Here is an 18,690-nt window from a genome sequence, read left to right as displayed (position 1 = left end):
CAAAAAAAAAAACTCTGCTCTGCTCCTTTAAAGGAGTTTCGCAGGTCTGCAACACGTCGACTATAATTCACACCATCAGCAGTCTCAGCCTGTTTTTCCTGGTCCGTCCACACAAAGCCTGTGTTTAGGTTGCCTCCCAGGCTGGTGTCTGTGTATGTCTGCATATAGCATGACTCATCCCCTCATCCCTCAGTGGGAAAGCCATAGGAAAACTTCAAAGGAAAAGCTGCCGCATACTGTAATGCAGCCTCCAACCACCGAGAGTTCAGCTTTCTGCCTCAGCTTCAGAGGAAACACGTCTCATCCTGAAAATGCATTGAGATGCATTTTAACTTCTACCCAGAATGATATCTAATGAATAAAATCTTTCTGTAGCGATTTCATGTAACACTTGAACCGACACACACTCTCCATAAATGCCTGGTTATTAACATGTCATACCTGTCCTGGTTAAAAATACCAGTCAAGTCCATTCAGGCATAAAAAATGTTCAAAATCAGCAGAGTTACATGTGGCTCAGTGCAGCAGCTAAACAGCAGGTTTCCACATGTTGGAGAGAATTATTTTTCCTCCACACACACACACACACACACACACACGCACGCACACACACACACACACACAGTCTGCAGCTCTGCCATCTCTGCTATAAAATGATTTCTGTTCCCTCTCACTGCCACAGAGAGAAACGTGTACAAAGTTACAGAGACACAACTTCATATAGTGACTGAATGGTTGATTGATTGATTGTCTCCTCTGCAGTTGGTTAGCCACAAAAAAAAAAAACAACTATGAATAAGGAACATTCATATTATTTTTTGTTAAAATGCAGAATATAACTGAACAACAGCTGCTAGCAAAGACAACAAGGTGAGTAACACATGTTATTTTTTATCCCTGATGCTTTCACCACTGGTAGTCGTGACTGTTCAGACCCAATCAGGAGGTGAGGTCAAAGGTCTCCGATTCTGCCCGACCAGACTACAACACAACCCCAGAGTTATCAAACTAAAGTGGGTCCAGCAGCGTTTCCACAAACTTAATAGTTTCTAGTGTGGACGCCAGAAGTAAACATAGCAAAAGAGATAACTTTTAAAACTAAAGCGTTGTAACGTGGCGGTAGCCTCGGTCTAAAGTACATACATGCATTTTCAAATCTAAAAGCACCTGAGGATGATCAGAGAGCATCGATGATGATGATGATGATGATGATGATGATGATGATGATGATGATGACGAAGAACCACGTGATCAGAGTCCACACAGAATGACCTTGGGTCCATTCAGCTATTAGACAAATTGACACAGACCTGAGACCTGCAGCTGCACAGCAGATTACACTGAGTATTATATAACTGAGCCCGACTCTGATCCCAGGTCAGGTCAGACCCTTTAAAGACGTGTAGCTGTAACACAAACTGCCAAGGTTTTGACAGTAGGTATGTAGAATGGGGTGTGATGCAAAGCCTTTAAAATATTTCCTGTTAATTCTATAAATTTCCAACTGTTTAAAAAGTCAGAAGGCCTTTAAGATCTGCTCTCTCTGCTGCTTTCTAACACAGAATCAATCAGAGGGTTCGTCCTGCAGGAAGACGTGGACTCGACCTCATCCTGCTGTAGTTTCATCTTTCACATCTTTTCACCTGTTTTTTTCCAACGAGCTCAAACCCTGCAAACGAATTCAACAGTATCACAGCCACCACCTCCCTCCCCTCCGAAGCTCTGTCCTTTACTAAAAGGGGAACAGGGTAATCGCAGCAAGCACCACCAGAGTTATATCAGACCCACAATGCATCTGGCAAAGCTCCCAGAATCCATTACTCTGGCACAGAACCAGAACCAGACGCACAGTGAATTGAGCGTCATGCAGAAAGTTTTATTCCAACCTCTTAAAATACTGTATGTCTGCTGCATTTATTTAGTCATAGATCTTATTTTATGATAGACTCTGTCTGTGTGTCAGGTATTTGCCTCGAACACAGATACATGTGACAATACGGTAACTTTTGAAATTTGCTGTCTAGTTGTTATGTGTGTATTTTTTCAGTTTCAGAAAAGTTTTGTCCAAACTAAGACAACAAACCTGCAGAACTGTGCCTGAAACTCTTTCAGGGTTAAAGGCTGTTTGAAGAGCAGTTTAATGGTCACAATCTAGAGCTGTTTTGATGAATAGGAAATCTTTTCAGTAACACTGTATAACTAACTGAGCCTTCTTAAAACAAAATCACAATTTTTAAATGCAGCCATCTCCCAACAGACACAGAGGAATATTTAATTGACAGCACCTTGACTGTGTGTCGGCCATGTTTAATCCAGCGTTTTGGAAAAGAACACACTGTGTTGAATTCTGTTTCCAATTTGTTTCCAGTGTTTCGCACTAGTTTGGGCTATGAGGGCTTCTGTAGTGCAACAAACTGTTTTCACATTTGCCTAATGGTGACATCCTGAGTTCATCCACAGGACTGTACAAGCATTTTTTTATGTGATTGGCAGCCTGATGCATTTCCTGTTGTTTGCTGAATGTTTATTGTTCATGGACATTAACCCTTTGCACTCTGGGTTCTCCAGATGTCCAGAACACGCAGCGATGGAAACAGCAAGAACACACACAAACTGCATCCACCAGTTGAGCCGGCAGTAATTAATCTGACCAGAGATGCTTTGGATTAAATAACAATTACTGACACTTTCTCACTTGAATTACACATCTAAAGTCGCTGTTGGTGAAAACTGCATCTAAACCTAATAATTAAAAGCAGCAGTTAAAATCCTGCCCCAAGCTTCCTGCCAAAACAGATCAACAGACCATATTGTACAAATTGTGGCGCACATATTGTACAAAATACCTACACAAAATACTACAGACGGAAACCTGTGATGCAGATTATATTCTCTCAATGCAGAGTCCTTCAGCTGTAAATCACAGCTCTCAGTTTAAATAGAGACCTTTAACTGTGCAGCTGTTATATAATGACCTGGATCAGGACCAGGAGCAAAAAAGAAAACGAGTGAGGGAAATAGCACTGTAGTTAGTGTGAGGGACAGAATGACGGGGACACCGGAGAATCAGCAGGACAGGAGGAAACTCTTTGACTCATGCAGAGTTTCAGTTGTGTCATCATCTTCCCAAACACACCTTACACAGTCATTTCCACAGAGCAGAGACAAGCCTGGACACAGCTGAGACACAGCACTACGCTAACCTTAGCTGGACGTGGCTGACATCAGTGACGTCCCACTCTCAGTTATTTTCCACTACAAGATGAGTTCGTGTAGCCAGCTCCTTTTCTCCCAGCAGTAACCATCCCACTCTTTAAGGGTAACTTTACTATACAATATGTATAATGTGAGCACAAGTTCTTACCTGTTCAAACTCTCTGAGGCTGTGCATCTGTACCGGTGGGCCTTTATCTGTCTCATCACAGGAGAAATCTGCACAGAAAGAAAAACAGATGTAAAGAAAAGAAACGTGGAGAAGACACCTGGTGGTTAGAGCCTCTTTACCCCATATAATCCCTATAAAGGGGAGATATATATATATAGATATATATATATACATATACACACACACATATACATACACACACACACACAATAATAAATATGATATAGTGTAATATGGATGCTATTACATCAATCAAGTCTGAGGCTCTGAAGAGAGTCAGATCCAGATTTATTAACACGTTTTCCAAATCAAATTCATTCTTGACCTCGGAAACAGCAGCTGGCGAAACAATCTCCACTAAAGGTCTACTTACTCTTTCATCTAACTTCAACTGTATCACAGGATCTTCATCAACAGATGGAGTTCGCTCAGCTGTTGTGGAGCTATAGAAAGTTTCATTTATCTGAGCACTTTAAGGATTTCTCATACATGTTGACTTAAATTTGAGCTCCGGAATGAGCAAATAAGGGAACCTGAGGTTTGTTTTGTTCTTTCCATCTCCAGAGCAGAGTCTGGTCTAACGGACCGTGTTTCAGATTAAAGTATTTAATCTGTCGGCAGCTTCATTTAAAAACTCCACATAAAAAATGTTCAGTGTTACTGAGGATCATCGCTCTAACAGTACGGGGCTGGAGTCTAAACACCTCCGGGCTTTTCTGAGCAGCATCTCTGAGACATTCTGATCAACCCTCGCCTCATTATAACCCTATTAAACCTGGATATATATGAGCCATGTCCACACACAGCACCACCACAGTATGTTCTCATCCAGCTGAAACATTTCCAGAGGCCTCAAAATGTCTCAAAGCCAAACGTCTCTTCTCTGGAGGCCCAGGAGCATTCCCAGAAAACTCCATACAGCAGGGATTTGGACAATAGTTTGAGTTTTATTCCTTTAAAAAGCAGGGCCAATCAGTTTGCGGCATACAGGGGTGGTGGAGGGCCAGGTCCGCAGGGGCGTAATTAAGACGCCTTGGCAGATTTCAGATTTCTGACGGTTGTTTAAAATTGCAGCACATTAAATATTATTAAAAAGCTGCTCTGTTGCATGAAGGTAGAAGGTATTCTGGATCGGGGCCTGGGATGTTAACCACTGCAGCCGGCCAGGGTACAAGATATTACACAACACTGATAGGAATGACGCACTGCTACAACTACACAAACACAAACACTTAAACACATGTTGGACTCTCACTATTGTTTCTGTGCGAGGAGGCTGGTAAGTCAAATGTTATCATGAAAATTAAAACCCAGGTTTAACATTTTGGCTGTTATTTTATGTAAATACTTCTGGAAATCAACATAAACCTCACATATCTATGAAACTGCTTTATCATTTCTTGGTTCTTCCTTTAAAATCTCAGACATGTGACCAGGCTCTTACTATACTGCCAGAGTCTTCCCTGTTATTGGTCCCAAATTACACAGTTCTTTCAAGGAAATGTCCGAGGAAATTATGAGACATTTACCAGACGAGTAAAATTAGGCTCTACCAAAAAAATCAGGTTTACCTCAAACAGCTTTAAAAATCTGTCCTCACTGTGAAGGTTTAAAATCACTCATAAAGAGAGAAGTGTAAGAGCACACACACCTATAAAAAAAGGGGTGGTGGGTGTTACCGACTCACAGTCATTCATGAAGTCATAGTTGCAACAGCAGCTCCTACAAATAGCTAATTAGTCAACACTGGAGCTTGTATCAGACCAAGGCTGATAAATGTTGTAATGAGGTGTTTATACTGCAGATACATGGAAAACACCCCAGATAAACAGGAAGAATAAGACAAGGAACATATTGTTTGTATTTAAAATTGGTTTTAAATATATTTGTACTATTCAAGGAAGTACTCACCCATCATAGGTCCTAAGCTCTTTGGCCTGGCCCGTTTCTCTGCACCGCAATGCCTGAAAGAAGAGACAGCTGTCAGCCCGGCACCCTCAGACTCAACACCGTCCCATGTGTCCTCAGCAGCAGGCACACGACTGATCCTTATCCCTGCACTCAAACCTGTCTCTCCAACTATTTTTTCCACCTGTATCCAACCTGCTGGCTTCCTGTCTGCCTCACTGAAAATGGAGGCTAATTCTCCAGAGCACACAGGGTCAAAAATAGTGTCTTCCCACTGACATGTCAGAGACAGCAGGCACACTCACATACCGGTGGAAACTGAGTCAGCGCATGCTTCAAGTCACACAGCCATCACTCACCACTGGAGACACAGTAAACAAAGACAGAGGGGAAGAATCCATCAAATCCCTCCACCAACTGGTCAAAGCTTTATTAATGGAGGAAACCCTGAGACAGTGTTTCTACTTTCTTGTTAGTCACAATCAAGAGACTTTATTAGTTGATAAAGTAAAGTTTTGCTTTTTAGTGAAACCCCTTTTTTTTTTAACCTTAAACTGGACAAAAAAAAATCAAAACAAAAAACAGCTGTTTTGGCTTCTGAGATTCTGAGATTAATTTAAAGTGGTATCAAGTTGGTGGATTTTTTTTAGCATCAGAGGAACATGGGCTTGATCTCCCCCCGTCAGCACACCGTCTGAGTCTTTCATGAATAATCAATGGTAGACATTAAGTCAAAGCTGATCGCACTGAGCTGTAAAAGCCTCGTTTATTAGCTTAAGATCAGGCAGACGAGGGCGCTTTCACATCAGGGTGCGAATGTAATGAGCCCAACACGTTCCCTCTGAATGGAGCAGGAATCAAAGGCTTTCAGTGGAATCAGTGTGTTTTACAGCATCTCGACCCTCTGGGTGTGAGTGTAAGCCAGTCAGGACCACATTGACCTCCACGCTACAGCCTGAACACAGGAGACCTGCAGGCGACGACAGCTGGTGGAGCACAGAGCTGCAGGAGATGTGTCCTGTGTGACAATAGAAGCTGAGTAGACGACAGTAAAGGCGTCTTCGGCAGCTGTGTGGCAGCGGGCCACCAGAGCACTCGTCAACGAGCTGGAGTTGTTGTTTCGCGTGAGAACAACATTTGTGTCCTCATGTGTTGGCGTTCGTCATCAAACAACCCCTGCAAATCTGCTCCCTGTTAACTGATGTTTCAACATTTCAACTGATGTAACTAACGGTTGCAACACACCCCGAACCTGGGCTGCAGATTCAGAGAGGACGCTTCATGATCTCCACAGAGGGAGGCAAACGTGACATGTTCTGTACGATCGAGCCAATACTTCACTGAATCTGTGTGAAGTAGATATGGGTGATAAATCAGTTTAATATAGGTGAGACAGTATTAAAGGTCAACCCTGAATTATTTTGACATTACATTTAGATTAGGTGATTAGTTCACTTGGAATTTATTCACTGATGTGTTAATAAGAGAATAAAGATACAGAGCAGTTGGCTCTAAAACAAAGACTTGTTGATTCTGTGCATTCATGCCTTCAGGTGCTTCAGCTGTTGGTGAAAGCTGCAACTTAACTCACCACAAACACATCACTGACCAGTTGTCTGTGCTTCAGAGCCAAAAAAAGACCAGAGGAAGCGAAGAAGCAAACTAGTCGACCGTTTTAATAGCAGTGTGAATTAAATTGAAATGTTTCAGAATATGTTTGAAATACAAATAAAAAACAAGTCTAATAAAAAGGACTGTAAACTTTTATTTAGCTTTTCCCACTGACAATGTGGTCTTTTGATTGTAGAGGAAGAAAAGGCGGAGGGGTTAAATAAAAAAGCAGCCATGCTAAGTGGGTCCTGCCCTGTCCTGCTGGACCAACCATCAGCTACAACATCCTCAGAAAAACCCTCCAGCCAAAGACCTGTGTTTCATGTTCCTCACCATCTCTCATTTAAGGCATAAAATGCTCAACCTCTGTAGTTATTTAGACACTTGTTAGCAACCGACCTTTTTAACACATGTCAAAGCTTAAAGAAATCAGGACTGAGGGGTTTACTGATGGATTTTATGTCCTGTAAAAAACGAGTCCACAGGTCGTCTGTCAGCAGGTTACTATGACCCATCGTCAGGTTTTGTTGCTAGGCGACATCTAGTGGTCGTAGTAATGATGACAGGACAACGTAATTTATAGAGCGACAAAGGTCCGGTATGCCTGCCACTGAACAGGCACTACTTCAGGAGACACTGCTATAGGTGTTCAGGAGGACTGGTTGTTATTTTTAGTAATTTAACCAAAAATTTATTCAAAAAAAATCCATAGACGTCAGAAGACTTGTGTTAAAGTGATAAGTAATTTCTGGGTTTGAGGACTCAGTCCTGCAGCTCTCTATTAAAACCCCAGAAGTATGTTTTAAATGGCTGCACCTTTACATCGAAAGGAAGTTCTAGATGTTTAGTTTATCACTTAATATATATAAACGACTTAAACTCTGCTGACCAGCTGCAAGGGTCAGTTATGACAAAATCATGCTGTTCGGGCACAGTTTGTTCAAACCCACCCGGTTCAGTTTATACTGTTCTAACACTGCATGTCACACTGACCTTTAGGAAAATACATTTATCCATCTGATACATCTGTTGACATAATTAAACATGCATAACGGATCCGCTGTTGTGTCTGAAAGGCTTGAGGAGGTTAAAATGACAGGAGCCAACACAGGTTATTCAGGGGTTTGCTTTGAAATGACTGCAATTCAGCTCAGCCAATAGCTGCCTATAACACAGGTATTCCACTGGGAGTTGAGGCTTCATGGATTCTTATGTAACACTGGCACAAAGGTCCTGTTTCCTACTCTAAAGTAAAGAAGACTGTTAACTATATTTATCTGCATTCAGTGCAGAGGAGAGGCTTTTCTGTTCACATTACATTCATGAATGCACACCCACGCATTCACACACAAACACACACAAAGGGAACTGCGGTTCACATACCACACACATTCACCAAACTGACTCCATGACTCATCACAAGAGCTGTTAACATCCAAAAAGCCTTACCTTCCCCTGTAGAGAAATCCACTCATTCTTCAGCTGCACAAATTCAAAAAAAAACAACAAAAAAAGACAAACACTTGCTCCAACAGCTGCTCTCCCAGTGTGTCTCTCCTCAACCGTCAGGTGAGTCCTCAGTCAGACTGCCTCCACTGACCTGAACACATCCATTTATCTCCCAACTGCCAGGAGAGAGAGTCAGACTCAGCCAAAATACCAGCCGAAAAAAAAAAATCTCAGTTCTGAGTTGGTATGAAGCTTAGAGCCAGTTGTTTCTAACTCCTCAAACCCAGAGCGGAGAGACCACAGTCAGCCGGGCGGTTCGGCCGTGAGGCTCCCAGAGGAGCGAGCCAAGCACCCAGGCGGTCATTCGACGTGGCAGAGAGAGCAGCAGAGAGAGGAGGTAAACACCAGTGGGGAGCAAAGGTACACACAGAGCGCCTGGTTCAGCGTGAAAGAGTGATCTGTTTCAGCATGCTCCAAAACAGACGCTTCACTAGGTGTGTGTGTGTGTGTGTGTGTGTGTGTGTGTGTGTGTGTGTCAGCATGTGTACAAACCACACTAACGTCTTCCTGCCATTGCTTGTTAAACAGTCACTGAACTGTCAATTGACTATGTTGCCTCTGGTAGTTTTTGGAGGCAGGGTGGAGCACAACAAGGACACCCGTGTGTGTGTGTGTGTGTGTGTGTGTGTGTGTGTGTGTGTGTTAATGCACCCCCCCTCTCCCTGCAGGTGTGTGAGACATGTTGGAGCAGGTAAAACAAGGCATGAATCCAGACACTAATCTCCTCAAAACACAAAACACACACCAAGCTACTGCGTTACATTTCTGCCGCCTGCTCTTCAGGCAAACATCTGAAGATCTTTCTCATGAAACCACATTGACTGAGTCCATTATCACACTCTTAGAAAAGCAGTTCACCACTGCAGCAGCACTGACTCCATTCAAACGGACAAGCAGCACATTGAGGCTGGTGGAGGGAGCTCAGGATTACAGGCAGACAGTGGTGGGGCCCGGAGACAGCAGCAGAGGTCTGGATCAACGTCCATGGAAATTCTTCCTCAGTGCTTCTCAAAACAGGAGGGTGTGGTCTGCAGGGTGTGTGTGTCTTTGTGCACGATCTGGGAAAAAAAATCCTGATTTGAAATGAGTTGGTTTGAACTTAGAAGACCTTACTGGTGGTTTTGGGTGCAGCAATGCGTTACCATAAAGGATCAAATACTGCCTTTATTTACCTCAACTGCACAGAGACACAGACCTTTGTTGGAGACTGAACTAGTGACACACCTCTCGAGGTAGAAGCCTGTTTTGTCCTTTAATTTAAGGTTGCCGCTATTTTCTGTCAATGCAAACTCTGTTTCTGAACCTGTTTCACATTCAAACTCTCTCAGTGAATCAGTGACCGAGCAACTTCACATGCTGCCAATATTAGAAACTGTTTTTTTCCCAACTGTCTAATAATTTGTGAAACGTACATGATTTACATTTAATGAATAACTTCTCTGCAGGCACACAGACACGCAGCTGGCCACCAACATCCAAAAATCCACCTTGACATAAAATACCGACAGTCTAGTCTTGAGCAAACCTGATGTTTGCTAAACGTTTGATTTTGACATCAACCCGATTTTCATTTCCAACCAAAATTTTTTGTCTGTCCGACATCTGACGTCTTTCTGATGTTACTTTGACATCTGTTGCCTGCTGTGTTTCTGCAGGTGTTTAGATTGATTTGCACTGAAAATGAACCCACAGACCTAGCTCAGATAGAGAATCCATCACACTGAACATTGAAGTTTATCATTGTGTGGTAATGCAGATGCAAGTAGGGCCATGATGGAAACTTGTTCCTTGGTGGTGTGTTGGAGGATGCCCCAGGTTTCAGGGCGGACTGTCTGACACTTGCTTCTTTCACCCAAAAGATACACAAAGATTAACTTTTTTTTTTGACATTGTCGGTTTGCTGACTGAATTAAGAGTTTGGTTTTCCTATGTCATATCTCACAGTTGCCACACTTCTCAGCTCATACATCTCCAGTATTAGATGGTGAAGGGACCTTGAATGCGTCACCAAGACTTACTGTTTGGTCCCAGTGTACTGAAATGTGACCATCTGGATGAAACAACGATTATGTGAAAGTTCAGTGGAGGCTCCACAAAACAGTTGTAAGTCATGCAAGGTTAACAATGATTTATAGTTAATGGACTGAATTCAACATTCACATGTGTGCACTTGGACACTGACAAGATGCCAGCAATAGTGAAGTGAACATGCTGATGGGGGCCACTGTGAGTCAGGGCCTGAAATGGCAGCCAGTAGTGTGAAATGGAGAGTTCAGAATCTAAAGACAGCAGTCTCTGATTTCCATCTAAAGAAGCTAAGCTGACAAAAATGATCATGGTGGTCAACACCTTAGCAAATTACTAGAAAATAACTTTAAAGGTCCCTTATTGTATAAAGGTCCATGTGTTTGTGATTATAAAGCAGGTCTAGGTTCTATATGAATACAGTGAAAGTATCAAAGCCTCAGTCCACAGAGAAATCCACACAGCCTGTATTCAGAAACTGAGCCTTAAAACCAGCCGTCAGGATTTCTGGAACTTTGTGATGTCACAACAAAGCAGTCACCTCTGTCAGCCATACCCCAAGCCCCGCCCACATGGACCCACCATCCCACCTTGCAGGATTCAGTTTCTTTGAACATTTACCTGACATCTGCTATATTTTCATTGGATCACTCAGAAAACAGTCGGCCAATCAGAAGAGAGGCTCAGAGCCTGAGAGAGGAGATGTAAAACTACATTGAGAGGGTTTTTTTGATTCTTAAAACCATAAATATATCTTCTTATCAACACTTTAAATAAAACAGGAAAAGTGTAAACTATGTGACCTTTAATAAATCTGTATGTGGGAATGAGGGATTAAACTTGTGGTATGGCCCTTTAACTAATTTGGTCTGGATGTTCCTGAACGCAAACACCTGCAGAATGGAGGAGTAAAGCTTTTGCAAAACACATTCCAGATTCAGGACTTTGTGTAACCACACATCTGCTGCTGGCTCAAGTTAAAATGCAAGGAATCTCTCTCTCCCTCCCTTTCTCTGTCTCGAGCAGAGCAGAGGTATCCTCACATACCTGCCTCACATTCCACACATGCAGCCGCTTCGCTCAGGGGGGGCTGGGGGGCTGTGGGACGGGACGCACGCGGCCTGAGGTGGCCGGCTGCAGCCCTGCAGGTCCGAACACGGGAGGAGACAGAACGTCAGAGGTTGGACTGAGAGGCTTCACTCTGCTGAGCCAAACACATTATGCAATCAGCCAACACAACGGCCCATCACTCTCCGTGATTTACTGCTCAGGTCACTTGGACTCCAGGATGTTTATCACTGTATTTTCATCTTTCTGTGTGTTAGGACAGTGGTCCATCCCACATACAGTGTCTGAGACAGGGTTCAGAACCGATGAGATGGATCCATCAGAGGGATGCCAAAGTAAACGTGAGAGCAAGGAAGATAGAAAAACATATTTCTGCTGCACAAATTACTATTTTCTCTAATTTTTGCTTTTTAATTTGTGAAAAACTTCAAGACAAACTGAGGAAACTTCACTCATTTAGTTGCAACTCTGTGACAGGGGATCACGAGTAGACAGTTTTTTTAAAGGATAACAAGCCAAAAAGTTGGGAACCAGGTCTCTAATTAAGAGTTGTCAAGGCAAAGACCTTTGAGACTGTGGAAATAATACAACAACTTGTCACAACAGCTCAAATAATTCCCTATTCACACTTCTTTTTGTGAGTATATTTGATTTGAGTCAAGATAGCCTGTAACAGGCTGTTTCTATTTGTATTTTTTTGTATTTGTATCCAGATTTTGCCACAGACAGATCACATATAATATCAGTAAGTGTCTTAAAATCCAGCTGCAGTGATGACGTGTGATCTGTTGTTTTTTCTCCACTCAGTAAACGAGTGCTTCATTCCTGTGCAATGTTTCTGGGCAGTTTGGTTTTTCCCTGGTTCAGGTTACAGTCCAAAAGAAATCAAGACAAGGTGACCTTCCTTCCTTACTTCCTTCCTTCCTTCTTTTTCTCTACTATTCTCTAATTTCCCTTTCACTGAATTTGAAGTTTTTTTTAAACCACTTTTCTTGTTCTTACTTTACTTCGGTTCATTCTCCTTTCAGTGCACCTTCCTCTCTCTACCAGGCTAAACCTGTTCTCTAACATGCTGAACTGTCATTTATCTTTGCTGCTTTGAACTTTTGTCAGTGCTGAGTTATGACTTCTGACTCTGTTGCTGGTTTGTGAACATGTTAGTTTTTCGCACATGACCAACATGGTTTAAACTCTCAGTCAGAAAACTACAGATCAGATTCTCTACCATATTTATTTTTAGCAGACCGGGTGTATTTAGATAACCTGAGACAGACTGTGATGCTCTGAAGCAGGTCAGTTTGCTCAGGATTTAGACTCAATTAGACTGAATTCATCAGCAGTGTTAATCGAGATGAGTGATGTGAGATGAGGTTATTTCAGTTTGAGGTGTCAGCTCCCTGATGAAATGAAAGAGGGAGGGCTTTACAGTAAGAGAAGAAGAAAAAACAAGAGACAGGAAACAGACAACAGGAGAGGAAGGGGGAGTTTGCTGACAGTAAGCTACCTTCACTGTAATTACCTTGATCACACCTTTCCCTCACCCTTCCATGTCTATCTTCCTCCCTCACTAACATTTTCTCTTTTCTTCTTTGTTTAGGCAGCAGAGAGCAGCAGCACCAAAGCTCTGCCACCTAAACCTTAAAGGTCCACCCAGTCTAAAGATAGATGTCCATGTGTTTGTGATTATAAAGCAGGTCTAGGTTCTATATTAATACTGTGAAAGTATCAAAGCCTCAGTGCACAGAGAAATGCACACAGCCTGTATTCAGACACTGAGCCTTAAAACCAGCCGTCAGGACTTCTGGAACTTTGTGGTGTCACAACAAAGCAGTCACTGCTTTCAGCCAAGCCCCGCCTGGACCCACCATCCAACCTTGCAGGATTTGGTTTCTCTGAGTGTTTCCCTGAAATCTGCTATATTTTTATTGGATCACTCAGAAAACAGTCAGCCAATCAGAAGAGAGGATCAGAGCTAGATCTAGAATTAGGTATTTGTTGCATTTGGGCATCACCAGACAAAAAGACAAAAATTTGTGCCAACAAAGCAAATTAACATCAAGCATCTGTGGGCTCCATGTGCACAATGAGTGCATAACCTGATTTAAATGAATGAACCACAAACGTTTCTGTTTTCCTGTTGGAGTTGTTGCACTTACTGATTCAGAAACAGCAGCAAGAAGCAACAGTTTAACTTGTTTAATGCCTCTGAAGCCAGAAACCCTGAGATCTTTCTCGAGATTACTAATGTTGGCTGTTCTTTGACAAGTTAATACCAAAGGATAACAGGGGATGAAACGACTAACTGATTTCTATCAGTTTCATATTTCACCCAGAAGTGTTGATGCTGCACGGTGGTGGAGAAGATTCGAGCGACCGCAGCCGACATCAGAAACTCATTTGAGAAAATCTGCGACATCTGACCTACATGTGATGTCTCTGTTGCAGCTACAGTTTGTGGTTCAGGTGGGTTTTTTCCCCCACATAATCTCGACTGGATTTTCTGAATTTTCCTCCACCACCATCTGCAGAGAATCAGGCACAGAGCTCCTCAGGCTCTGATTAGATCCAGGGCCTGTGCACCTTCCTGCTGTTTGGGAGGGATGCAACTGTCTAATTAACACAGTTGTGTCTGTACCAGCTGTCAATGAGGATCTTTCAGACTCTGTGGTGTTTACAAGGCCAAGAGTCTTTCAGAGGGAGCAGGAATGACAAGTGGTTTGTCAACAGTGCGGCCAAAAACAACCAGGAAACCTCACGCTGGTGTAATACTGATCTGACAGAAACGTGATGATTCACTCTAAAAATCAGCAGCAGAATCTAAACAAACACATATAATGTGATTTGCCGAGATTTGTTTGGTTCAGTGTGAGCATTTGGCCATTATAACTGTCATGTCTGTGCCAGCAGCCAAATGCATTTATTATTAATAAGCATCACGTCGATCCCCATCCAAAGCTCATATTACTAAACACCAGCTTTACAAATAATCGATAACTCAGTGTGATGTGCTTGGCTGAAATAACAACAATAACCTTAAATGCTCTGCTTCAGTAAAAGCAGAAATACCACTGTGGAAAAACTTACATCCAACAAAGCTGTCAAGTGAAAATCATCAATCTCCAGGATTTTTTCTTTTCTGTTTTTTTAACATCTTACTTTAAACAAAACCCTTGAACACCTCCACTATCTAGAAGAACTGTGTTGGAATGAAACTTTAAAGGACCTGTTTGTAAGTTTTGCTATTGCAGCATAGCAAGCGTTAGCATTAACATCCATCTGTCAGTCTAAAAGAAATGGGGCGAGTTCAGCATCAAAGTCCCCAACAGCTGTCTAAAGTAAAGCCAGTGTTAATGCTTGTCTCTATCACATCTTTTCTTTACTGAAGTTAGCATGCTAACCAGCTAGCTCTGGCCTGTCTTGTCACTCTGCAATTGCAACTCTGCAGCCTCCAATCTGCCCTGAAGACATAGCGCTGCTCAGACAGCGTTTTAAAACCTTTTCTCTTGACCAAGGCTCTTATCAAGTCACAATCCTGCCAAGAAACCATGTTTGACAGCAGAGAAAACTTGAAAATAGCCCCTTTAGAAACCTACATCATTATCTAAAACAACTGCATTGGAAGGAAGCTATAAAAAAATTATTTCTCTCTCTTCAGGAAGAAATTTAATGTTTTCATTGCTGTATATCAGGCACAAGCACAAGCAGTGCTAACATCAATGACAAACTTCCTCTAAGTCACTATCTCAAGTGTCTGTTGAAAGAACAATAAAGTTTACTTTCTCTGGTAAGTGAAAACCATGTATCTCCAGTTAAGGGGAAGTTATGCAATAAATAAGGAAGCTGGTCTTAGCTACCTCTGTCTCCAACAGTGGTGGGTGTTGAAGTGATGATAAAACCTTTTTATTTTCTTAAAGCTGAATAAAAATACAACGTGGGATGACTGAAGACAGTGAAAACAGTGACAGATGTTTGGTTTTTGCCCATGATTTGAAGTCAGAATTAGAATTAGATCTGTGTGTGAGGTCTGGTTGTATATTTCCAGTCTGGTTTGTACTGGTTTGAGGCGACAGTGTGACCAAGCAGGTCAAAGTACAGCACAGAGACGACTGAGCCCTGCATCAGGTCAACAAACTGGACTGAACCTCTGCTCACACACCAACCAGCCCACCACGAACACACAGTTAATATAAAGTTAATATCCTGCGCAGGCTGTTTTCATTGATCCGTGGTGTAATCAGTGACCAATAATCACCTGAAGGCAAACATGTAGAGACTATAACAAGGTTAAAGAGTTGACGGGCTTCGTCAGCGTTATCCAAAAGCTGTGTTAGTGTGGCTGGAGGGCCGGAGCAGAGAGATGGTTTAAATTTAGCATCAGTGTGTCTGTGACCTCACGTCTGTTGTGAGACATCCTGCTCTGTCTTGCCTGCACCTTCATCTGTGAATGGTTTGTTTGCTGTTTGGCTCAGAGCTGCGCCGCTTATTATCCCAGTGAGGATGACGAACCTACTGTAATGAGATCTGCATCCAACCACAACCTCACAATCTTATTCTATCTCGCAGAATTATGCAAATGTGAGCCTTTAAAGGACCAAAAACAAACACACAAAAAAACACAAGTATGATCCAGTAAATGGAGCCACACAGCACAGACAGCTCCTCACACACACTGGGCCTGCTGGGTGTCACCACACCGCTCACAAATCAATAAATCAATACTGAACAGGAAACAGTTATTGGCTGAGAACAGTCGGACACCCCCGCAGACACATCAGACAGCTGCCCCCCCACCCGACAACATCATCATGTACAGTTACCGACAACACATCACACCGAGTCAATACCAGAGGCGCTCACTCTGGTGCAACTTGTTTCAGATGAAACACTGTGATGATCCCTCAGCTGAAGAGCCCCATCACACAGCAGCGTGTGCAGCCCTCATCACCTCTCAGCTCCTGGCTACTGACAGCAGCAGTCCCCTCTCCATCTTCTTCTAATCACGTCGACGGGATCCTCCGCGCACATCCCCGGATCACCGGTTCCCCTTTACCGAGCCCTCCGTCCTCCGGCCCCGGTTACAGCGGCGCGGATCCATCCGCCAGCATCCGTGATCCTCACCCCGGTGCGGAGTCAGGGATGCTGGAGCTCAGACGCCACCGCCGATGCTCCCGTTTCACTTCATTGGTCGGTGGAGAGAGAGAGACCCCCCCTCCCTCTTCACGACCCAATAAACGGCAGACACCCCCTCCCCCCCACCACACACACACCCACCCCCTCCCCCAGCGGTGCGGCGTACCCAAACATCAAAGGCAGAGCCTCATGACGGGGATGTGAGGCTCATCAGGCCGCGGGATAAAACGTGTTAACAGGGGCGGGTCCGGACAGAGATCAGTGCTTTGGCCTGAGGGGTGAAGGGTCAGAAGGTGAACAGATGGGGGAGTCCCACACCCAGGTAAACACTGGAGCCTACGTCACACAAGGTGGGGAGCAATAATCATGTAAGTTCACAGGTAGGACACGGTGTCTGTGGACACTCATCCAGGGTTCAAGTTCTGCAGAAGACCTGAGACCTGGACTCTAAAGCTCTGGATCTGGCCCCTGAGATAAGGTTTCATCAGATAAACCAGAGCAGCAGCTGAGAAGAAGATGACAGGAGAACCTGACCTGCAAACGTCAGAGACCACAGAGATGTCAGTAGTTTACTGTATCTGTCTGTTATTGCCAAATGGTTTTTCATAACCAGTGGTTTGTCCCGTGTCACCTCGCACCATTTCTTCTGTTGGCTCCTTCATTTTTAGGCTCCTCTTCACTCCTCAGTCCCCGCACAGCACATCCTCCTGCCGCTGAGTCTGTGCCAGACATTGCTGTTATGTCACCTGGTGTCCAAATGCTGAACTGCAGCTCTGTTATTTCTGACCTGCTGTCAAGTTCACTCACACACACACACACACACACACACACACACACACACACTCACACACACACACACACACACACACACACACACACACACACACACACACACACACACACACACGTCTAAGGGTTCATTAAAAACACACCAACCCAAACCTGTAAAGCTAAATTATCATCAGAAACAAGTATATTTGTCTAATCTGATCGAATGTTAAAACAACAATTTGCACATTTTGGGGGGGGGGGTCTTATGTTGGGACTGTTTCTCTGTGATTATGATCATCACATAGCTTCAATTAAAGGAACAGGCAGAAATATGTAACTGATGTTGTGATATTGTTGAATTAGTTCTGAATTTTAAAGATATTTGTGGGAATATCATTGTGCATGTGCGTGTCTGTGTGAGCACAGCCCCGTTTGTATTTGTATTTGCGTGTCCTTGCATGAAGTGAACGTGTGTGGTTTTATGGGTGTGTGGCTGTGTTGTTGAGTGATGTTGCGTTTATTATGTAGAAAATACTCAGCCCTCTCTTCATTTTCCTGCTGTGTTTGTTTGAGTTTGTCATAATTGTGCGTGACGCACCGGCTGAAGTCAGGACATTTCAGCTGACTGTTAATATTAGCTCATTCCTGCGCTCGGAGCTGATGCCGTGATCAAAAACTTCATCGCCAGAGGATACGCGCCGCCTGTCCCGGCCTGGCACTGACATCTATCAGATCCTCAGGTGGGTCCATCATCGCACACACATGTTACACAGCTGTTCAGTGTCTCAAAAACTTGCTGGAGATTCCAAATATGTGGTGATGTTTGGCATTGAATCCCTAATTTTCAACCCTAAGTACTCTCTGTTTGTTGAGCTACTCACAGTTGAATGGTCTTTGCCTTCCTCTTCTTGATGACTGTAACTGCAATGAAGGTTCAACAATGAGGAATTAGAACATACACAAAGTTCACCACAAAATAAGATGCCGAAAGTAAAAAAAATCACTTGCATGGCTGCATTCTTTTGTCATCTTTTTGCAGCAGGCACAGAGGAACAGGAACATGAAACAGGAAGTGTGGACGGTCCTGCAGCAGACAGAGGGAGAGGCGCCGTGTACTGAGGGGCTTAATGAGGGAATGAGGGACAGATGTGGTCCAGTCAGGGAATAACTTGTCAGGAGCAGGAGCAGGGTCATGGTGACTGACAAAGGGCAGGAAACCTTAAGGGGCACCTGGTGGAGGGAGGATGTATGACAACCAGAGAACACAGATTAGGGGAGGGAAT

At 43.4% G+C, this 18,690-nt stretch overlaps 1 protein-coding gene across 2 annotated transcripts in view; it reads right to left on the bottom strand.

Moving 5' to 3' along the window:
• Positions 1–16,665, bottom strand: part of pde4dip (phosphodiesterase 4D interacting protein) — a 94,506-nt gene extending 77,841 nt beyond the window's left edge. The window contains exons 1-3 of one of the 2 annotated variants that reach the window (XM_071486592.1): positions 16,452–16,665; positions 5,297–5,349; positions 3,365–3,432 (exon numbers count right to left, since the gene is read on the bottom strand). In XM_071486592.1, coding sequence (XP_071342693.1) covers positions 3,365–3,432; positions 5,297–5,303 — 75 coding nt within the window. In that variant the 5' untranslated portion in view covers positions 5,304–5,349; positions 16,452–16,665. Of the gene's footprint in view, positions 1–3,364; positions 3,433–5,296; positions 5,350–8,353; positions 8,928–16,451 lie in introns of those variants that run through there. The other variant, XM_071486591.1, reaches the window with a different exon arrangement.
• Between the last annotated feature and the right edge of the window lie 2,025 nt (positions 16,666–18,690).

This window comes from Trachinotus anak, unplaced genomic scaffold (genome assembly GCF_046630095.1).
Source record: "Trachinotus anak isolate AG129_WGS33_773 ecotype Australia unplaced genomic scaffold, CSIRO_AGI_Tana_v1 ptg000010l, whole genome shotgun sequence".
NCBI classification, from domain to species: Eukaryota; Metazoa; Chordata; class Actinopteri; order Carangiformes; family Carangidae; genus Trachinotus; species Trachinotus anak.
This window is presented reverse-complemented; position numbering and strand designations above follow the sequence as displayed.